Source organism: Leuresthes tenuis, unplaced genomic scaffold (genome assembly GCF_036924035.1).
Source record: "Leuresthes tenuis unplaced genomic scaffold, fLeuTen1.0.hap1 SCAF_3, whole genome shotgun sequence".
Classification (NCBI taxonomy): domain Eukaryota; kingdom Metazoa; phylum Chordata; class Actinopteri; order Atheriniformes; family Atherinopsidae; genus Leuresthes; species Leuresthes tenuis.
Genome location: NW_027325357.1, coordinates 3,660,338 through 3,684,460, shown reverse-complemented (window position 1 = coordinate 3,684,460; position 24,123 = coordinate 3,660,338). Strand labels below are relative to the sequence as shown.

General features: G+C 42.7%; 1 protein-coding gene across 9 annotated transcripts in view; it reads right to left on the bottom strand.

The window, feature by feature from the left end:
• Positions 1–24,123, bottom strand: part of ptprt (protein tyrosine phosphatase receptor type T) — a 348,700-nt gene that overhangs the window by 147,567 nt on the left and 177,010 nt on the right. For all 9 annotated transcript variants that reach the window (XM_072381466.1, XM_072381458.1, XM_072381459.1 and 6 more), the window contains exons 10-11: positions 23,377–23,557; positions 12,561–12,670 (exon numbers count right to left, since the gene is read on the bottom strand). In XM_072381466.1, the coding sequence (XP_072237567.1) occupies positions 12,561–12,670; positions 23,377–23,557 (291 nt within the window). The remainder of the gene's footprint in view (positions 1–12,560; positions 12,671–23,376; positions 23,558–24,123) is intronic.

Here is a 24,123-nt window from a genome sequence, read left to right as displayed (position 1 = left end):
AAATACATGAGAGAGATGAGCTGCAGGCCGGCGATAAAGTCTAGAAAAGCTCTGAATTGCTTAATCAGGCTGTTCAATCAGCTGTCAAGAGCAGAAGTGACGAGTTCTGGGAATGTATAATTCAACAAACAACGGGATACAGCGGAGTTTGAAAGCTCCTGAATCGTGTCATTTGTTCCCATCAAAATCAACACCAGCCTCACCGCAAAAAACATCAGAGAGTAGAGGCTCAGTTCACCCTGGAAGAGGTGATCAGAGATGGAGCATTTAACTCAGCCTGTGGTGACAGTTTGACAGGAATCGGCCTGAATCGGCATCCCAGTAATGCTTGTTTGACAGCCACACAGCAACTTCCTGCCAGCAGAGTTAAGACGAGCTGATGTAGGCCACACGTGCTTCTTCTGCCCTCATTCCCACATTAAAGATCATCCGCTGATGAGTTCCCCACCGCAGACTGACACTGATTTACAGCTGAAGGGTTTTGTGGCAGCGTCAGCATGTCGCAGAGCCAATCAAGAGTTTCATTGAGTGTTATTCCGATAAATAAGTAGATTAATGAGGTGAAGTGTCTGTTTGAATCCATGGGGTCGCTGCATTCTGCCGCTCTACTACGGCTCTAAAATCCCTGCTTTAATAACGGGAATAATGATGAAAATCACCTTCAAATGAGGCAAATGAACTTCTGACAGGTGTGGAGCTGAGGGAACACGCGATTGGTTAAAGAGACGGACGGAGGGCCCTGATTGGCTATCAAACAGGAAGTTGTAGCGCTTGAGAGATTACAGGGTCGCACATAATCCTGTGTGTATGCAAGAGGACTGGGGGTCTGGATGGATAATCCTCAGACTATTACCCCCATGTGGAAGTAGCGCTTGTGTGTCTGTGTGTGCACGTGTGTTCAAATTGTGTCTAATCCTCTTCTCTTTGACTACTGACAGATTAGAACCATCTGGCTTCACTGAATTTGTGCATTTCAATCGATATGTTCTTACCGCTGCTCATTTTTTTGCTTTCTCACACACATTTTTCATCATCTTCATTCAAAAGTTTAACCATTTGGATTGTTAAACGTTGCATAATTCCAACTAATCTGTTCACAGGTTCCTAAAACAGCTTCAGCAACAGGAGGAACGATAAGGCTTTTAACAGATGCTCCGGCCTCCATCCTTCATGGCACAATGACAGATGAGCTGAGACAACCGAACACAAAGAACTGTTTGGTTTTTAACCAACAACTGGTGCTGAAGCGATGAGAAGCTGTGCATTGTGCATAATTCATGGTTCAAGCATCTCAACGTCTTTCACAACAACAGACAAACAAACCAGTGCACTTCCTGTTTGTGTCATTACTTTAACTCGATAAAACTCGATAAAACTGAACAAGAAATGTCTTAAAATTGGCCTTAAAGAGGAACTCCGGTATTTTTAAACCTGGACCTTATTTCTGTGAAGTACACGGCGAGAGAGTAAAAAAAAAGCCACTACAATGGCCGCTCCTATACCTAATAACTGATATAACGGCATACCGTTGTCCATGGTTACCACCAACCATAAAAAGACTCAATGACATCTTCTTTTTGTGCTCTCCAGCGTGTTGTTTGCTGTGTTTTGTTCAGTCAGTCTTCGTGTCAGAAGTGTTTCTTGGCTCATTTTAAATTGTTTTAATTGTTTTCACATGATAAAATAATTCCAGTGTCTTTGACCCGTATTTTTATCGCACTTCTTTTCAGAACAAAGACATAAAAGCTGCTTTTTCTTTTCTTTTTTTGCTGTTAAAATGAATCTACTTCACTGTTTCATGAGGTGAATGACCCAATGTGTTGAAGACAGAACGCTTAATTAAACAACTGATGACAAAAAGAGGAGTTAAAGACTCCTCCACATCAAGTTTTAGCTTCGTCACCAAGCTCGCCACCAGGATGGAAACCCGAAATCAGCGCTAACCAGCAGGTAGCATTGTGTAACACAAGAGCTGTTAAGCTAATTCTGAGTTGGCTGTAGCCTTCTGGGAGAACAAGGCTAACCAGCAGCAGCTATAGAGAGCCTGAGATCACAGATGTGTTGTTCCGAGTGAATCGACTGAAAGGGAACTACATTTCTTTTAATCATAAAAGCACAGATTGCTCCTTTTCTCGGCTTGTGATGTAATCAGTTGAAGCTGGCTGCACAGCACCAGGCTGTAATGAATATGTCAGACTTAAAAAGGGAAGCAGCCCTGCGTCACAACACTCAGGTGCAAACATACAGGTGTAAGCGATACGACCTCGTTCCCCTGCAGGCAGAGTGGGGTCAGCAGCTCAAGGACACTAAATATAGTCCCTTATTGACAAAAATGAAAAACTATATGCAGGAAGAAGCCATTTTTGATCCGTCTGCTTTCTACACAGACTCGTCTAGTCTTACTGAGCTGTTTTGAAATAACAAATCGTGTAGAAGCATAAAAATGCAGCGTGGTGTCATGTTTATCTGCATTTATTCATACCACATCCAATCTAAATCCAAAGGATGTCTCAGATTCAAGTGAGCATTCACACGTCTGGCTTTGGGTGAGGTCAAACCCAGAAACCAAGCTGTTGGGCGGCTTTAAACGTCCAAAATTTGTACAGCAGCAAGTGTAAGTGCAACAAGACACAGAGCAGGACCAAAGAAGAGAAGGAAATCACCAGATTTAAGTCCAACTACACTAATGATGAGAAAATAAATGCTTTTTTAACCATTAAGTCAGACTCTTACTTTGGAACTATGAATGTATTTAGCTGCATCACGTCAGCTGTGACGCAGATAATCACTGGTTTATTTCTGCAGCCATCCCAGTTTCTTACAGATTCCCAGCATTAATGATCATGGTATTCCGACTGCTTCTGTCCCACCAGCTTTGAGTTGTTGCTTTCTGCAGCATCTCGTGAGCCAAAGCGCCTCCATTGCTCAGTAAACTAAGTCAACAGCAACATCATCTCACCGCTGCTGCTCTCCTAATGAAAATCCATCATTTCTTTCATCAGAAACCAGCAATAAGAGACCGTAACTTTACTAAATATCTGCTGCTGCTACAGAAATCAACAGCTTGGAACACAGAAACCCCCAGAAATAAATGCCAGACGGGCTGCCAGTATTGATTTCTGTGATTGATTAAAGACTCTACTTGAAGAGAGAGGAATTGGAGGGTAAAGTTATTCACACACAAGATCGGGCAGGAACAACTACTTACTGTCCTTGTGGCCTGTTGCTTTGGTGTTGTGGATTAAACACTTTAAAGGTTTGTCAGCAAACTGTTTTATTTCTGTTTTTTTGTGTCTTGTGGCTGGATTTTGAGGAGTTGGAGAGCCTTGAAATGTGCTACATGAAGGTGGACGGTTGCTAGTTTTCGACAAAGCTTTAATCAAAATAAGCAGTTTGATGGTCCTAGTCAAAAAGACTCCTGTGGCATGGGTTTGGCTGGATTTAGGAAAGGTTAATGTGAGAAAATGGCTATCTTTGTGGTCTCAGACACACAGATATGAGGAGGCATGTAACGAAATGCCATGTCCAGGCTTCAGAGTCATTTAAAAACCGACATCATTCAAACCTGACCCAGCTGCATCGTGTAACCATTGATCCTGTCTGTCAGATCAGCATAAATCTGTTTGCCACTACGTATTTATTTACATGCCATCCCCTCTTCAGGAGTTACAGGTGCCAGAAATACATTTACATGAAGGATAAACGGGTGCTTCTGGCTGCTCCTGCAGGCCTCCCTCTTTCCTCTGGGAGCATTTTAGAAGAAACACCTTTAAAATATTTGGCTCTGAACGATTTCCAGCAGAGAAGAGAAAAATCAGATGAACTTTTTATCATTTATAAGTATCTATCTCTCCAAATTACCTCTTTATACATATATTTTTCACCAACAGTGTACTTGTTCTTATTCAAACCCAGCCATGCTCTATTCATCCCAAACCAAACCCAAACTGACTGAGATACAGAAACGTGGGAAGTCCTTGGACAACGTAGGGTCAAAGGTTGTTCTGATTGACGTCCTGCAGTGAAAAACTGAGCCTCCTTGATTAATTACAATTACTCTTTATGTGTAGTGACAGCAAATTTACAACAAAAAGATCTTTGATGCCTAATATCTGTCATTTTGTAGCATCAAAATTACTTAAATACACTATATTGCCTAAAGTATTCACTCATCCATCCAAATAATCAAATTCAGGTGTTCCAGTCCGCTCCATGGCCACAGCTGTATAAACCCAAGCACCTCTGCATGCTGCAGACTGCTTCTACCAACATTTGTGAAAGAACGGGTCGCTCTCAGGAGCTCAGTGAGTTCCAGCGTGGCACCGTGACAGGATGCCACCTGTGCAACAAGTCCAGTCCAGTCCATCGCTACAGACCTCCAAACTTCATGTGGCCTTCAGATTAACTCAAGAACAGTGCGTAGAGAGCTTCATGGAATGGGTTTCCATGGTAACTGCATCCAAGCCATACATCACCAATGCATTGGATGCAGTGATGTAAAGCTGCCGCCACTGGACTCTTACAGCAGTGGAGACGCGTTCTCTGGAGGGACGAATCACGTTTCTCCATCTGACAACCTGATGGAGGAGTCTGGGTTTGGCGGTTGCCAGGGGAACGGTACTTGTCTGACTGCATTGTGCCAAGTGTAAAGTTTGGTGGAGGGGGGATTGTGGTGTGGGGCTGTTCTTCAGGAGCTGGGTTTGGCCCCTTAGATCCAGTGAAAGGAACTCTGAATGCTTCAGCAAACCAAGAGATTTTGGACCATTTCATGCTCCCAACTCTGTGGAAACAGTTTGGGGATGGACCCTTCCTGCTCCAACATGACTGCGCACCAGAGCACAAAGCAGGGTCCATAAAGACCTGGATGAGCCAGTTTGGTGTGGAAGAACCTGACTGTCCTGCACAGAGTCCTGACCTCAGCCCGATGGAAGACCTTTGGGATGAATTAGAGCAGAGACTGAGAGCCTTCTGTCCAACATCAGTGTCTGACCTCACAAATGAGATTCAGGAAGAATGGTCAAAACTTCCCATAAACACACTCCTAAACCTTGTGGAAAGCTTGCCCAGAAGAGTTGAAGCTGTTATAGCTGCAAAGGGTGGGCCTACGTCATATTAAACCCTACGGATCAAGAATGGGATGTTACTTCAGTTCATATGCGTGTAAAGGCAGATGAGCCAATACTTTTGGCTATGCAGTGTATCATCATTTGTTTCACTCTTGCTAGAAATCATGTCTAAAATAGCAGAATTTTTACACTTTCCTTACAAAGAGTCTTTAGACTGATGAAGCAACATATTCACTGGTTTCTAATGCATTTTCCCCACTAAATCTATAAAAGTCTGTCTAATCAGGGCACTTTGGCGTGCTTGAGAGCTCACAAACTATAGATTTACTGAAGCAAATGGTCACTGATTAGAACAACTTGTTATAATTCACAGTTTCTAAGCAATTGGACCAGTCGTAATGAACAGAAAAACCGTTCATACCCTCAAACAGGAGAAGCACTGAAATCATTTGGTGCTTTCTGTATTCGACTAAAAACATAAAATCCTTTCACTTGTTAGTTGCTCAAAACAAATCAGCATAGCCATGATCTGATGATGTGCTTGACTGCTTTTTTCTAATCAATGGGAGCAGCAGCAGCGTCTGTTCGGCTTGCAGGGGTTCAGAAATAACTCTGCAGAGATCAGCGGGGAGGTAAGCGCTAACAGAGGGAACTTGTAATGCTTGAATGGTTTGATGAGGCAATCAGTGAAGGGATTGACAAGGTCATGATCTGTATGTGTGTGCCAAGTCTGTCTCTGAGTGCTTCTCTGCTCTCAGTTCAGTAACAGTCGATATCTGTGTTATTACCTAAGAGGTCATCGAAGGCAGGTGGACTTACGTGGAAGAAGATCTAGATTCATTTGAACCAGTCAGAGTTGAAGCCTTTACTTTAGGTTTTTAGGTGTTATAGGTGGGGCTCGCTCCGTGTTTCGTCCTCCTGTTTTCCTGCAAAGCTGCAGCCAGCTACACCCACAAAAGCACCAGGAAACATTTCTATTAGCTTAAAACACAGATTCAGTAGTTTTAAAGCTGGAAGATCTACGGAGAAGAAAATGCTGCATCACATCAGGCCTGATCTACTCATAATGATGTCCAATTCGTTTTAAAACCAACCACAAACTGACTCCACCTGCTCATGGTGTTTACCCCAAATGGACAGCAGGATAGATTAGAGGGGGATAAATGTCACTTAAGAGTTGAAGCCTTTACTTTAGGTTTTTAGGTGTTATAGGTGGGGCTCGCTCCGTGTTTCGTCCTTCTGTTTTCCTGCAAAGCTGCAGCCAACTACACCCACAAAAGCATCAGGAAACATTTCTATTATCTTAAAATGTTTATGTTTATGCATTTAGCAGACGCTTTTATCCAAAGTGACTTACAGGTAGGCAGGTAGGGTAAGGGGGCCTTGCCTAAGGACCCCTACTGGAGGTAGTAGTACCTTTCATGCAGGGGATTTGAACCCAGGTCACCTACATGAAAGGTGGCAATCTTACCACTACACAGATTCAGTAGTTTTAAAGCTGGAAGATCTACGGAGAAGAAAATGCTGCATCACATCAGGCCTAATCTACTCATAATGATGTCCAATTCGTTTTAAAACCAACCACAAAATGACTCCACCTGCTCATGGTGTTTACCCCAAATGGACAGCAGGATAGATTAGAGGGGGATAAATGTCACTTAAGAGTTGAAGCCTTTACTTTAGGTTTTTAGGTGTTATAGGTGGGGCTCGCTCCGTGTTTCGTCCTCCTGTTTTCCTGCAAAGCTGCAGCCAACTACACCCACAAAAGCACCAGGAAACATTTCTATTAGCTTAAAATGTTTCTGTTTATGCATTTAGCAGACGCTTTTATCCAAAGCAACTTACAGGTAGGCAGGTAGGGTAAGGGGGCCTTGCCTAAGAACCCCTACTGGAGGTAGTAGTACCTTTCATGCAGGGGATTTGAACCCAGGTCACCTACATGAAAGGTGGCAATCTTACCACTACACAGATTCAGTAGTTTTAAGCTGGAAGATCTACGGAGAAGAAAATGCTGCATCACATCAGGCCTAATCTACTCATAATGATGTCCAATTCGTTTTAAAACCAACCACAAACTGACTCCACCTGCTCATGGTGTTTACCCCAAATGGACAGCAGGATAGATTAGAGGGGGATAAATGTCACTTAAGAGTTGAAGCCTTTACTTTAGGTTTTTAGGTGTTATAGGTGGGGCTCGCTCCGTGTTTCGTCCTCCTGTTTTCCTGCAAAGCTGCAGCCAACTACACCCACAAAAGCACCAGGAAACATTTCTATTAGCTTAAAATGTTTCTGTTTATGCATTTAGCAGACGCTTTTATCCAAAGCAACTTACAGGTAGGCAGGTAGGGTAAGGGGGCCTTGCCTAAGAACCCCTACTGGAGGTAGTAGTACCTTTCATGCAGGGGATTTGAACCCAGGTCACCTACATGAAAGGTGGCAATCTTACCACTACACAGATTCAGTAGTTTTAAAGCTGGAAGATCTACGGAGAAGAAAATGCTGCATCACATCAGGCCTAATCTACTCATAATGATGTCCAATTCGTTTTAAAACCAACCACAAAATGACTCCACCTGCTCATGGTGTTTACCCCAAATGGACAGCAGGATAGATTAGGGGGGGATAAATGTCACTTAAGACAGATATACTGGTCAGGTCAGGTGCCAATTAAATGTAGCATGCCCAGTTAAGAAGATCACTGTAAAACCTTGCATCAAGTTAGTCTAATCTGATATCGTAAAGATCTCATTGTAAGATATTTTCCTAACAGAGCACTTTGCTCTCAGGCTGCAGGTTTACTTGTGGTTCCCAGAGTTTCTAAAAGCAGAATGGGAGGCAGAGCCTTCAGTTATCAGGCCCCTAAAAGCAGAATGGGAGGCAGAGCCTTCAGTTATCAGGCCCCTAAAAGCAGAATGGGAGGCAGAGCCTTCAGTTATCAGGCCCCTAAAAGCAGAATGGGAGGCAGAGCCTTCAGTTATCAGGCCCCTAAAAGCAGAATGGGAGGCAGAGCCTTCAGTTATCAGGCCCCTCTCTGTGGAACCAGCTGCCAGTAAATGTCAGGGAAGCAGACACCCTTTCCACTTTTAAGATTAGGCTTAAAACTTTCCTTTCTGATAAAGCTTATAGTTGGGGATGGCTCAGGTGAGCCTGAAACATCCCATAGTTAAGCTGCTATAGGCCCAGACTGCTGGGGGATCTCATCTGTCATACCTTTCCTCACTTTGCTCTCTTTTCCCCCGGTTTAATTTCTCAAATGATTTTATGTCCATGTGACATTATTGTGGTTATTAACTTGTGTTTCCCTGTTCCAGCAGGTATCCTTTGAATGGTGTTATGGTGTTTTTCCTCCTCTTTTCCCTCTTTTCTGTCTTCTCAAACCCCAGCTGGTCGAGGCGGATGGCCACCCTTCCTGGTTCTGGTTCTGCCAGAGGTTTCTTCCTGGTTCTGGTTCTGCCAGAGGTTTCTTCCTGGTTCTGGTTCTGCCAGAGGTTTCTTCCTGGTTCTGGTTCTGCCAGAGGTTTCTTCCTAAGTCTGGTTCTGCCAGAGGTTTCTTCCTGGTTCTGGTTCTGCCAGAGGTTTCTTCCTGGTTCTGGTTCTGCCAGAGGTTTCTTCCTGGTTCTGGTTCTGCCAGAGGTTTCTTCCTGGTTCTGGTTCTGCCAGAGGTTTCTTCCTGGTTCTGGTTCTGCCAGAGGTTTCTTCCTGTTAAAGGGAGTCGTTCCTTTCCACAGTCCCTCAGGCTCAGGACGGGAGATTGGACTGAAGACAAGTTTCGGTCCAATCTGTTGGTTTCCTTAGCTGGGATATTATTTTTTGAATTGGCTCCATATGAATTCATTGGGTTATTTTTAAATCAATTGAATTCCAATTGGCTTGAATTGGACTGTATTACTTAAGTGCCTTGAGATGACATTTGTTGTAATCTGGCGCTTTATAAATACAATTGAATTTAATTGAATTGATGTTTCTTCATCGCCAAAACGTCCTAAAAGTCTGATTCAGTGGAGCGGTTCGTTCTTCAAGTTAAGCTCAAAGGTGCTGAATTAGTCAGAGGATCATCTACTGCTCATTTTTAAAGGAAAGAGGAATAGTTTGGGTATTTTGTGAGGATATTTTGTTCTGTAAATGACTAATTGTTCATCCCTTCTTCCTCCATTACATGTTCCCCAGACAATCCGACAATTTGTGAGCCGAGCAGAGGACCAGAGGGAGCGGGGGAGGAGAAGGGGGTCCCTTTAGATCTCACCCAGATGTGTCCTTTAATCCTGTAATTAGCTGCAATTATAGCAACAGATACAGCAGATGAAGCGATCATATTTGCACACTGATTAATTCTTGTAATCACGCTATACGAGGAGTACTGGACACATTTCCACTTGTTCACCTCGTGTTTTATCTCCACTCCCACTTCTGTCCTCCTCACTCTCCTTATCTCTCCCCAACACTCTCCACCTCCACAAACCTATCCACCCCCCCACCCCCTTCTCTTTATGCGAGCTGTAATTCATCTGGTTTCAATGGTGAAAAGCAAAGAAGGGAAAAAAGAAAATGCAAGAGACAACAGAGCAGGATAGGACACAACAAGAGCCCCTTTAGATGTTGCAGATGATGCCTTTAATCCTGTCAATAGCTGCAATTATAGTAATTATCTCTAATAGCTGCACATTGTGTTGAGGCTCTGATATGTTTAACAGATGATGCCGAGTTGCGCCGCCTCCGCCCGGCAGAGAGCTTAGATTGATATTAATGAAATCGACAGAAAACAAGGCAAAATTGACGATGGATCCCGGGAGGTTTAGAGGCTGCAGAGAGTGTTTTTCAAGCTCTAGGTCGAGGTCTAATAGAGGTCTCAGAAATGGTACTGAGTGGTCTTTGTACTGTGCAGAATGAGAGCAGAGACAGGAGATTGCTTTTAGGAGGCAGAAAGGGCTCAGGAGAAAATAGAGACAATTATATTGGATGAACATGCTGCCAAGTGAGATGTGCTCGTGTTACACGATGTGTGAGGAAGTAAAATGAGAAAAACAGACCGCTTGAATGTAACATACACCAAGTTAAAAATGTTTAAAGTTCCGACTTTTAGAACCAACATATGGATGATTTTAATGGTGCTAACAGCCATTTTCCCTTTCCCCTCACTAAAAAACACACTTTCTTTGGTCAAAAACACCAAATCGGTCTGTTTCTCCAGCAATAATGACCCCTTTAATGTTGATGTCAGCATTAGAAACGTCTGCCTTTCTGAAACATGACGTCTTCAGCGTCTGTTTCCTGGTGAAATCACCACCTGAAATAAGTTCTGAACCACTTCAGAAGGGTAAATATATCCTTACAGGTTACAGAAGCCTTTTTAAATCCCAGCCGTGTGTTGTGCTGCCTGTTGAGTCACTGATTGGTCGGCAAAACGTCCCGTTTGAAGCCGTTTCCAGTCACAGATCATTTTTGTATCACAGGTTTCAGATAAATGACACATACCAAAAGCTTTAAAAATGCACCAGCACTAACATTTCTGCTCTGAATTTAACAATTTTCACAAGAGAGAAAGTGTCAGTTTGGCTTTGAGAGTTTGTAGAAACTTTCTGACATTTGCTGCCACAAAAAAACCAGATTTATAAATTACAATAATTACGCTCCTCGAGCCCGGAGAGCAACGGCGAAATGCACCAGAGGGTTTCTGACTCTTATCACCCTGCAGTCGTGCATCTGCTAATATAAACAGTAAAAGCAGATTTCTTCATACAAGGCAGAAAGCCTTCCACACTCATTCTGGAGGCTCGATCCTGTTAAGGTTCACAGACTTTGCATCAGAATTTAATGAGTTCCTCCTTTGCCTGTAAACGGCCTCGCTTTGTTGGTTTTATTTGGCGATATAACAGAAGAGGCTTGATATGAGAGGAGCGAAACTAAATGAATGTCGGGGCTTCATCTGAAAGGTGCTGGACACGTCTCTGCTGCTCAGCCTCATTCTGACTCAGAGACTGTGAAAAATCACAGCTTGGAGATAAGAATGAGCCCACGAAGGCACAAGAAGGACTGGGAGAAATGTTTCGTATTCGAATGGAAGAAAACACTTGAATGTGATTATTCTGTTCTCCAAAACACACTCGTTCTTCTTTATTCCAACATGGTGTGTGCTTCACACGCAGAGAGACTTCCTTTTAGACATGACCACACACACACACACTCACAGCCCTGCCAGGTCTGGGTTTGAGGTAACTCCTTGATGCAGTGATATAGGAGGCAGACAGGAGACAGAGAGCGGGTCAATAATTCATTAGATGGAGGGCTAAACTCGACTTCAACCCGAATAAACCACCTATAACCACAGACACACACACATCCCTCTCTCCCACTCACTCCTGAACAGTCTCAGTGCCCATCGGGGTAAACGTCCCTCCTCTACTTACTCCTCATTTCTAAGCTCAAATAAAACCCTCTGACCTCTGAACTTCTGCATCCTGGACACAGATTTGATTTGGTATCAGTCCGAAGTGCATGTGTTTTTCTTAAGGTTGTCCACAGAACTGTTTCTGTATCAATCTGAGGGTCCATTGGTGCGTATTCTCCACGCCGGAGCACCTCGTTGCTCTCTTTGACACAAAAATTCACCTTTTAAGTCGTGAAAATACAGGAAGCAGTCAGCATTTCCACTCTTATCTGACTGGTGCCCAGTTTGAAGTGAGCCCAGGCAGGAATGTTCATGGTCGCCCGGTTTCTGCAGCTTGGTGGAGAAACCGTAAATGACCTGCACACGACCTCTGACCTCCGCCCCATCCGGCGTGAGAGACGTTATTACCCAGCAGCTTTTAGAAAGCTCTCACCTGGCAGGACACTGTAAATAAAGCCTGCAAACACATGCAGACCAGATGTATTTCTGTGGTTCTCCTTCTCAGTTTGAACAGTTTCTTTGAGCCCTAACTTCTTCATCAGCATCAGGTCTTTTTGGAATATAGTGCATGTTTAATCATTGCTTCAATAAGTATTAGCTCTTAAATTAGCGATCCCACCTATCGCTGCACTTCTTAGTTTCATGATATTTGAGGTTTAATGGTGGCTGTATTGCAATTAAAGGATTAAAGTGTAGGACAAGAACTTTAAAATTAATCTCCATGGTTCCTGACGAGCGTTAATTCGCATTTTTGAGACTTTTTATATTACAGATAAACTTTATCACATCAATATAGCTCGACAATTCAAGTTTTAAGAGATTAGCTTCAGCGCTAAGTGAACCAACACCTCCAAAAAAATGCACAATGAGGTAAAATCAAGCTAAATTTGTGGTAACATCCCTCATTAATCCCTCACTAGATTATTTCAGTTGGAAAGAACTGATGTTTGTGATCATTATAGATCCATAAAGCCTCCGACTGGACACGTCAAACCGGTGAATTGGCACTCTGTTCAACACTTTCACACTTCAAAGCCTCGCAGTATGGAATCAGACCAATAACCACAACACTGTGGAGCGCCAGCTATTATTAACCGTGTCTGACTGACCTCGTACAGTGTGATGACCCCGTTGGTCTCGTTGGGGGCTTTCCACTGCATGAAGATCTTCTCCTCGTACGGAGTATTCTGCAGAGACTCCACAGGCACCGAGCCAGGCACTGCAGGGACAGCAGCACACAGAATAATTCATTCATTTTCAGATAAATTAGGTTTTACTCTTTACTGACAGCATTAAATCGTTGCCACTGTACTTTGCTGCACACCTGAAAGAGGAATAAAAGCGTTACAAAACTCAGTAAAAAGGTCTTGTGACATTCAGAAATGTGAGTAAAGCCTGCTTGAGCTGGCATTAGACATGTCCGTGGATACACTACAAACTTCAGTTTTAAGCATTTCCTGACACAATACAGCAGTTAGCAGATAAAAACAGAGCCTACGTGTGACCTAAAAGCTCAAAAGAAGCGGGTAATTAACGGGTTATACCAAGAAAACAGGCACATGAAAGATATATCACATTTCACCTCAGCTTCTCACGGTTTAATTCTGTTATTTCCACATATTCTTCTGAAATATCAGCTTCCAGAGAATCACAGACTCGTACTTCCGGTTACATGAACCTCAACACGTGTGGTGAGGTTACTGTGTTTATCAGATGCTTAAATATGTGGAAAAATAAGGTAATTTACTGATGAGCACAGCGAGGAAAAGTTCACTCTCTGCTGTGTTCTTAATCAGCTTTTTGATTAAACATGACACATGTTGAGATAAGTTTACAACAAGCTTCAAATTACAACTCGGTTCTAATTTGTAAAATTAAAACAGCCTTTTTCTTAAGATGAAGGGAGTCAGACGGGCTGTAATAATGTCATGCGGGGATAAATCTGGAGACAGCTCTGCGGATGGTTAATAATGGAACAACTGCTGAGACAGAAAGGCAGAAGCCATGGTGATTTCCTTGGACTGTGGGCAGATTCTCTGACTTACCGCTGGGAGCCTAAATCAAAGTCACTCGGATGGAAAACCTCAAACAAGAGTTAGCTGATAGTCGATTACCAATTCAGTGTCAGTGAAGCAAGAGTCTCCAATCAGAGGAGAACTCTGACCTCGAGTTTTTATGCTCCTACTTCAAGTTTAGTGCAATTTCTTGTTTTTGCAAAGTAACTATTATCCCCCCACTCAGCTGGCTCTTAAATCAAGTCAAGAAGATCCGGCGGCTAAGAAGGACCCCGTTGAGTTTCCTTCACAAAATATAGTCCCTGAACACAACACAGATGGAGGGATACTCCAAAAACAACGTAATCTTTCTATAAAGTGGGTTCATTTGAAGCTCTGGCTCATTTAACCCTGTTTTATGAGAAAAAAACGCGTTTTTGTACGCATTTTCATTCATTTAAAGGGGAACTCCGTTATTTTTAAACCTTATTTCTGGCATGAAATACGTTCATCTACTCACTGAGAACAGTTTGGTGAAAGTCGGCGTCCTTCGGAAGATATTTAGATTCCTTGAGATCCATATAACGGAGTGAATGGGGCTTAGAGGATGCAGCCTCTAAATAAGGCATTATCTGTCTTTATTTCACCGACCGTAAAGTAAAACTGTGTTTTAGGGCAGGCTTTGGGCCTGGGAAATGTTTTAAGGTTCACAAACTTTTCTCGAGTTACTTTAAATCAGGACTGCAACAAGTCAGTCTGGGAGTCTTGGACTGACTCTTTAGTGCAGGGATGTCAAACTCCGGTCCTCGAGGGCCGCTGTCCTGAAGGTTTTAGACGTTTCCCTGCTCCAACACACCTGATTCAGATCAATGCCTCATTAGCAGGTTTGTGCAGAATGTAACAATCTTTTGAAGAGCTTCCTTTAATCTGAATCAGGTGCGTTGAAGCAGGGAAACATCTAAAACCTGCAGGACAGCAGCCCTCGAGGACCGGAGTTTGACATCCCTGCTTTAAGTGTTTATGACTGAAACAGTGATGCTGGATTAAATTCTAGATCAAATCTGTTGGAGCAAAAACCGTTTCAATGGCTAAATATTCATAGAAAAGCTGTGAAAGTGGGCGATTTTACAATATTTACAGTTAAAGTGACATGAAAAAAGGTTCCTGAGCATATGGCTTCATGAGGAGCGTAGATCGGTCCCTCATTAACATAAACAGTGAGGGGCAGGCAGGTTCACCGCGGCTCATTACAGTAAAACCTACCTAGTAACAGGGCAAAGAGTGTGAGTCTGTGTGTGTTTTTAGGAGGAGGAAGGCTTTCACACGTCTTTATGAAGGTGTGGAGGCAGAGACGGGGTGTCAGACACCTCATCCAACAGCATGTTGAACACACGAAAGCATCCAGAACCGACACTTAACCCATGAGCACGATACTGAGACACACACATCCTGACAGGCGTGAATTGTTCAAAATGTTCGGGAGAGACAGACCGCAATGTGTTAGAATGGGTGTGTTTCTGTGGGTTAGAAAAATCTGCTCGTGTCTCATTTTGGAGACAAAAAGTAAATTCCTGTGATGGCGATTATTAAATTTATAATAATACTTTAAATAAAAGTTGACGTGGTTTCAGGGTAAAGGGGCAGAATTAACAGAGGAACGTCCCAGCAGACCAATTTCCTGCGTCTCTCTCTGCTGTAACGTCTTTTCTCCCCGTTTCCTCTTCGCTTCACGATCCCCTCGCTTATGCATTTCCCACCAGGCTGCGACCTCTGACCCTTAAATCTGCTCTTAGCTTCGTGCAACATTCGGGACGGAGGAAGTTAAGCTTACTTTGTGTCGGCTGAAGACCTGCAATGTAACACAGAAATGAGCCCGACAACAGCAGGAAGCTTCTGCTTCAAGTGGAGAAAAAGCTTTTTGAGAAGGTTTACGGCCACAGGCTGAACTGAATGAATGAAGATTGATGCGCCATCATTTCTTCTTACACTTGAGGACCGGGTGCCATCATCCACCTTTCTTCGAAACATCAAACAGCTGCAGGGCGACCTCCATTATGGGAAGTTTCAAAGCCCTCCTCCCAGTTTTTTAAAGCAATGAAACCAGCTTAACACTCAAAGCACCACACGGAGCAAAGAGCTTTTCTCCTGATTAAGACCGAGTGTCGTTTCAAACTGCTTCAACACTCCAGAGTCCATTATTTTGACTTTTTAAACCAGCTGATGTGTTGTGCTCCATTTCAGCCTGTTCAAGGACAGAAAAAGTCCTTACAGTGAAATCTTTTAAAGAGCAAAATTGTGAGTTTAAGAGGACTCATGTGGGTCCTTTTAGCCACTATTTTCTAACTTTTAAGAGGCATTATTTTGCCTGTCTTAGTGCTAATGGCTGAGATTTTCCAAACGTTAATGGTTTGGCTCAAGGTTGAGAATAGCAACCTCACTTCTCGTCGCTCCCCCATAGTTTAAAAGTTAGACTGCACATTGGGCTGCAGCTAATAGTTGACTGGTCATCGATTATTGAAACGATTAATCGACTAATCGGTTAATTACTAATTAAAACAATCCAAAACTGAAAAAGGATACATTCAAGCCATATTTCATCTTGACTTTTAACATTAACTGAAAATGCTAAGAAGAGTGCGGCTGTAATGCACCAAATCAATACCAAAAAGTGAAAAAGAATACAGCCTGGTTGTAACTTTGGACTGAAGTTGAATGATACAGTTTTAATGTTAAAATCCAAGACAACTCCGCTTATTTATAGCTAGCAGGCTACGCTAACAAGCTAAATATCTTACCTATTATATTATATTATTATATACAAAGACCACTCAGCTATTATTTACCGTAACGCGCATGCATCTCTAAGCAGAGATAGGTAGGAAGTGAGATGACTCACTCTGTACCTCTACTGGGACCACTTCATCCACACGCCCCCCTGCAGCACAGCTCATTTACTCCGGTAAGAACGTCCATCTTACTCAAAGTCGTCGTTCACGTAGTCAAAATCTGATAAATATCCTGCCATGTTGCACAAAGCTAGCAGCAGCAAACTCTGTGTGAAGTTAGCCGACTGTCACAGAGCACGGAGTGAATAAACTGTGCTGCAGGGGGGCGTGTGGATGAAGTGGTCCCAGTAGAGTGCCTGTGTAGAAATCCCTCCGTTAGCTCTCCTATAGCTGCAAGTAGCCACATAACAGCAGCTATGAGCTAACAGAGCTATAGCACACGTTCATTCATTCATTCTTCTTAAAGTATTGGTGAAATAAAGACAGATAATGCCTTATTTAGAGGCTGCATCATCTAAGCCCCGTTCACTCCGTTATATGGATCTCCAGTTATCTAAATATCTTCTGAAGGACGCCCACTCTGTGAGTAGATGAACATATTTCATGCCAGAAATAAGGTCTAAAACATCGGAGTTCCCCTTTAACGGGACTTTGTGGATTATGGAAGAAAAAAGGATGAAGCCACTGTGGAAAATGAATGAATGAATGAATGAACTTTACTCCAGCATGGTTGCGCTTGTGGGTCATTTAGTTCTAAGATGTGTAATACCTCCGGCCACCTACAGAGGAGCTAGTTTAGAGAACACCACCATTGGTCGTATTCAGGGAAACACACAAAATGCCCTAAATATTCACACTGCTTACGGGAGCAGATACTTGAAATAAGTTCATGATAAACAAAAAAGATCCTTTGACCAAATATCAGTCCCCACATGAAGCTTTGTGAGTCACAGACATGACGATGCACACACACACACACACACACACACACACACACACATGCTAGAAAACCATCAGAGAAGCTGAAAAAGAAACAGTTTGATTAGTAATTCCAAGGTGTTGATTAAGGGCCCAGCCAGTGGAGTGCATCAAATTACCCTAACAAAGAAATGCAATTAGACACTGCCATTTCATTCACCACCTTATCACTCACTTCCCTGCGTGTGCGTGCGCTCCCGTCCTTTCTAATGCGGGGTGCCTGCCGTGATATCTGTGCAGATCTGGTGTTTTGTGTGTGGGGCTGTTTGTGCACTCGTGTGGAAATGAAAGTGTGAGTGTTTGATAGTGCGTGCTCTGATATTAGTGCGTGCATGACTCACATTTTCTAGCTGTGTGTGTACGGGTGTGTGTCCAGCCTCCTTTCTCTTCATTTGAATGTGCACGTGTGTGTGTGTGTGTGTGTGTTCCCGTGCACCTTGGGGGCTGAGACGGAGGAAAACAGGCTTCATTGAAAAGATAACGGCAGCTGTAACACATTAATCATAACTTGATTAACTTCCATCATGCTGCACAATGAATGGTCTGTTTTATTATGCCAGCAGCTCTCTTCTGTGTGTGTGTGTGTGTGTGTGTGTGTGATACTCTCTCATCCTCTTTTGTTTCTTTTTCTGGTTTTCTGTCTCTTAACCCTCTCTCGTATTCTCAGTTCAGCTCAAATTATCTTCACTGGCATGAAATAATTTTCTCCATTCCCTCCCTGGCTTCGGATTTTCTGCTTCTTTTCATAGTAGAAAGCTAAAGATCTGCTTGTTTATATGGAAATTTTGACATTTACTCTTTATAAGACTTTAAGGGCTTTGCAGCGGTTATTATCAAGCACAAACTAAACAATGTTGTTGATTAGTAAAGTCGCAAATATTTGCACTATGTTTAAGGTCTGAGTCAACATGCAAGAGAAGCACGATGATCCATTTCTATTCAGTTTTTAAGTAGCATGTGAGCATATATATATATATGTATATATTTTGTGCCATTTACAGACTTCATGATGTTTTCCATAAACCTCACAGAGTGGATTTTGATGCCTAAACCTAACCAGGTATTTGTTAGCATTCAAACCCCATGTTGTTAATGTGTCTAAAGCAGACTAAACAGCAAGTAAAATAAATTAATTAATAAATAACCATAAAAAAGTACTAGTCTGCTTTTTGAGTGTACATGTGTTCCATTGTTATATTGGCAAGAAATATAAATATCGAATCGCGATTAATCACCTGATCGTCCGTAGTTAGAGCGCATAAAAGTCGCACTTTTAATATTTGTTCTAAATGCACGTTAAACATCCATTCGCCCATTTTCATCCACTTATCCCATCGTAAAGACCAGATGGGATACATACTTATACCTCCGAATGGAGGCGACCAGGAGGAACAACTTTTCCTCGATAGAGATATGAAACACGGTCGATATACTTTGACAATTCGTCCATCTTTTGACAGGCGATAAGAATAGCCAATGACAACGAGAGTTGCGCCGCACTGAACCAATCACGTGGCTGGAATAGAGCCATGCCAGCAGCTAGCCGTGGCGTGTTTGTTTGTGCTGCTGCGGCCGAATAAAAGAAGAAAATGAGTTTTCCCTCTGAGGAAACGACGGAAGACACAGTTGGGGATGACATTGTTGATAAGAAGGGCCCGAAAAGTTCGGTGGTATTTTGGTTTTTTGAAGTCCGACACGAAACAGAGGAATGCGAATTATGTTGATTAATGTTCCGACAGACAGGGAATACCGCTAATCTGTTTCATCCCCTGAAGCAGCGCCACACGTTTGAGCACGAAGAATTCAAACGTTTACAAACAGCCCGGAACAAGTGCTGATCTTCCCCAGATAACAAGGCCTGTGCAGCAGCAACAGAAGACCACAGAGTCTGCTTTATAGCAGCTTATTGTGTTGTAAAAGACATGATACCAATAAGCACGGTGGAAAATAAAGGGTTCAAGTGGATGCTAAAAGGTATGGACCCGATATATATCGATATAAACTGATATAAAAAAATATATCGTGATGTGACTTTTTCCCATACCGCCCAGCCCTATTCTGAAGGTCACTTTGGGTCACTTCCCAGATATGTGACCACAGGTGAGGGTTGGAACAAAGATGGAGCAGTAAACTGAAAGCTTCTCCTTCAGTATGCTGAAATCTTATCAAGGCAAACTCTATTGATATCGAATCGTTACTAAATTACACGTTAACAAGTCACACTTCAGTGATAACTCAGTTCACATCGACAGTAACGGGAGATAACTTTGGTCCTGTTGAGAGAACCATCCGGCAGGGTTTTAAAGATGAACTTTCCATTCAAAAGACCCTTTTTCTTTATCTTAACATCCACAAGATCAGGCTGCTTTCTATGGGGTCATAATCTCTCTTAACCCTTTTCTGTCCTCTTTATACTGGTAAAAAGAGGCCATAATACTGTTAAAATTGTATACTTTTAATTTTATTACTTGTGTTTTTTCACATCAGTATTAATTTTGGTAAGAGTATATTTATAAACTACATTTGTTTATCAAAACACTGAAAGTCTTTATACATCGTGTGTGTCCTTACACAACTTATTACAGGCAGAACCACCGGTTTTGGTCTTTAATCAGTAGCACATCAGTATTGTTTGCAATTCTTCATGTTGTTCAAGCTTTCGTCCTAATCTGTTATTGACCTTCTCTGGAAAATATAAACGTCTTTACTGAGAAGGAAGCAGCTGGATTAAATTTCATGAGATGATATGAGGATTACAGGACAGGCTGCTTATTATCAGTTGATAAACCTGCATTTTTCCTGAAAAATATTGTTCGGTTAGATTACATTTTGCTGTTTTAAACAAAAGCAGCTCAATCTTCCGTTTGATACAAAAACAAACTGAAAAAACTAACAGAAAGTGACATGAAACCTTCTTTTAAATCAAGCTGTACTTTAACAGAAGTTCACCTGAAGTCAGTTTTAAAGAAGTGAGACACAGACGAGGCTCAGTCACCGATAACGGCTTTAAAATCATTGTTTTACTCCCGTTAGGATCGTCCATGTAGCACAGAAATCCTTTAAAAAAACATAACTGATGTCTCTTTTGTTGTTGTTCTTCTGTGATCTCAGAGGAGACCCTGCTCTCTGTCCATAAATGGATTATCTAATCTCTATGATTGCTTCTGCCTCCTGTAACTGAGGCGGGTTCAGTGGATCTAATCTACTGTTTGTCTTTGACAGGTGCTTAAGCATGGGGCCAAGATATTTAACCAGAGAGATAAAAACAACTTTATGATACACACAAAGTTCGTGGACCGTTAACGTAATATTACCACTATGAACATTTAAAGGTAGACCGTAAAAAGCAGTTGTTTGTTTCATTAACTACCAACCATGGAGTATTAAAGTAATGAAGCAATGTTTTTATGGGGGGGGGGGGGCGTGCTTTCGTGCACATATACATATATTTGGTACACAATAACCGCCTGTTCAGATGGTTTTTAGGTCAATCTGCTGGTTGATGGTCAGTTGTGGTCAAATAAATACACAAAGGAAAAGATATAAGAAAGGAAAATCAGGACGTAAACATTGTGCCGTATTTTACGCACCTAAAAGCCTTAAATTTTCCCAAAAAACGGCCGTGCGCCATATAATCCGGTGCGCATTGTGTGTCACGGATACCGCCATTTTGAACTTACCGCGGGGCATTCAGGGCCCTCCACATCACTCACCGCTCTCCCGCTCACCGCCACGCTAACTTTAGCCGCGCCTCTTCGCTCTCTACATTGGAAAAGAACGGCAACTGGCCACTTCTTTGCTTTGCTTCGGTGTGAATCCAGGGTTTAGTCAGATCCCAGCCATTCACTCTGAATGGGGCGAAGATGGTATCGAGCTCGTATTTAGCGATTGAATCGTCTCATCATTGATGCTTCTGCCCATGTCCCAGTGAGTCTGTTCTTCAGTCTGAGATGGGTGATGCAGACCGATGTGCAGTTTATAAGGTTATAAGTGTAAAAACCACCGATGATGTCATCCTTGAGCATTTCCCGCTGACACAGGGACGTAATACATGCACTATGTGTGCTGGCAGCGATGAACCAATCAGAGAACATTAGGTAATACTGCGCCTTATAATCAGGTGAGTCTTATGTATGGGTTAAGGACAGAAATGGACCCCATAATTAGCCTTATGGTGCGCAAAATACGGTTTTAGAATTGTTTTCTGTTTGTTTTGTTCAATTTCATGAGAAATTTGAAAGAAAAAGATCAACTTTCCTTCTAATTTACAAATAACATCAGTTGAACTCTAAAAACAACAGACTTTAAACTTCAAAACTGAACCTGACATTTGCAGAAGGTCATAAGATTACTGTAATAATTTGCTTAATTTGGACACTCGTGCACGTGTTTCGGCCTCATCCTGAGCAGCTCGCTCCTGTTAAAGGGCCTCAGAGAAAGGTGCTCGTATGCGAGGTTGTTTATTTACTCCATCAACCGGCTCTTAATGTCGGGCCTCACATCCTCCGACGCTGAAGCTCTAAACTCATCCAGCACTTCTCCCTCTATGGCGCAAAGCTTTAGATGTAAACATTTCAGTCTGTGAGGCGGTGCAGCAGAACGAAGGAAATCACAGTAAACATGGGAAATCTTTAGATTCTATGCAGCAACGGCACTAAAGTGGGATTCTGTAAAGTAATGGATGTGTCAAATTAAGAATGCTTGTAGCCTCAAAGTGAGATAGTCAAAGCCTCCGTGATTTCACATGCTTGGCTAGACTGTGTGCGTGCGTGCATGTGCGTGCGTCTTAATATGCGAATCTCAACTGTGCAACAATTTCGGAGGACTTGATTAAAACCTGAGAGGCCCTCATCCAGAGATTACTACTACAAACAGGGGGAAATGAGTGATCGTGAGCAAGAGAAAAGTAATTTAATTTCTTAACTGCAAATCCGTCATTTCCCCCCCGAACGTAGGTTAAAGGATCATTTCTGTGTAATCAGTAAGATTAGAAAATAATAAAAAGCCATGTACATCTGTGCACGTATGTAAGATATGAAGCCGCAGTTCTATAAAGCCATTACCGTGCAAACAACAATTAGCCTCTGAGTGAACAATCGCTGTTCTGCTCCCTAATTACTGAATTACAACCAGGAGATTAACGACTGTTAAATAAAAAACAATTAAGAACAAAACAATTAAGGCTTTCTTTCTTTTTTTCATCCCCTCCGAAGCCATTCCTACGCCCAGGTTGTGTTAGTATTCTTTAAAGGCTTCAGGCAACACACAGTACGTGTGTGTTCAAGCTAGCAATGGTAGGAATTTCAGGCCGAGCTGTGATGTTTCCCAGAAGCTAAATTCAGAGGATATTAGTTATGAGATCAGCAGAAGAACAGGGAGCCCCGAGGATGGTGGAAAGGAGATGAGAGATTTGGCATCATTAGAACGATGCTTTTATCCCGCTTATCAGGCGATGCTCTAATGGCATTGAGCTAGTCGAGCTGCAGAGAGAAATGTGAGGCATCAATGAATCATTAGCAGCTGTGGAAGGGGCAAACGCTCTGTTCTGAATCAGTGCAACACGGGGCCCCGTGGTAAAGAAATAAGGAGTTTAAACAGTGGTTGTTGTGCAGTGTTCTGCAGAGCTGGAGCAGAGCTGGAGCAGAGCTGGAGCCGAGCCGCTCGTATGTATGTCAGCATGTCCTGCCGAGGGTGCAGCAGCAACACAGGATGGCGATTCCTGTCATTTTAGATGTCGCAGGCATCAAACTGGCGTGTGGCCTCGATCTTGTGTTTCTTACGGCGTCTTCTGTTCATCTGAGGCGGTCCCATGCTTACTTACTGTAGCTGTGAGGTGGCAGAGCAACATGTCTGCCTCTTAGGAGCAAAAACTTAACTTAATGGAAGTTAATGATCTAACCTGAACCTTCACAGATATTAACAGCATAACATTTTCCTTCCCCAGGCAAGTTAACGCAAAAAAAACAAGACAAAACGTGAAATGAGCTGATTTCCAAGCAAAGAAAGGTTAGATCTGCACCCCCCACAGCAAAGTTCCCTCTGAGGCCGTAATGTTTCAGTGCAAAGTAAAAGGATTTCACAGGAGCTACAGGTGTGCAGATGGAGCCTCTGGCTGCATGCGTGTAAGAGGCAGCTCAAACTCAAACACAGATACAACGCTCCCTCACCGTCCTCCTCCGTCTGTTTCACTATCTCCTCGCTCTCCTTGCTGCCCTCGGGATTGGCCAGGACCAGCCGCAGCCTGACGGTGACGAAGGGCCTCAGTCCCCTCAGGGTGTAATGTGACGACGTCTGGATCAACTCTTCAGCTGAGAACTCTTGCTGGTTGAACACATACTGGTACTGCACCTGGGAAGAAAAGGAAGAAGCATTCGCTCCGCTGTAATTTGACTAGAACGATTATTACTAATGCAGAGTTTAGTTAACCTGGTTAGGGTGGAAAGCTTTCATTTCTAATAATCAGCGGTATTAGCAGGACTTGTGGAAATCACTTGATTCCTAAAGGAAACCAAAGTAATTTAAATCAAACGGCGGCTTTGAAGAGAAACGACACAGATGAGACGGGAAGTTGGATAAAACAAGCTGTCAAACCTAAGTTTAAATGGAAAGAAACACTCGTGTTCTTAGGACGGCTTCCACTGAAAAAAATGCACATGCACACCACGTGCAACAGCAGAAAGGACTGAGCCCAGATGCTTCTGAATGAATCAAATAGCACAGTTTTAGGAAGATGTCTAGAAAATGCTGAGAACAGCATGATAATTCCATTAAAGTCATGAGATAACAGGGCTCAGGATTACTATTACGATGCACAGTAACCTGATACTATCTGCTAGTATCGGGATGGTTTTAGGTCCAGAAGACTGAGAATCTGCACCGACTCGGACGTAAATACAGAAATCTTTGATCCACAT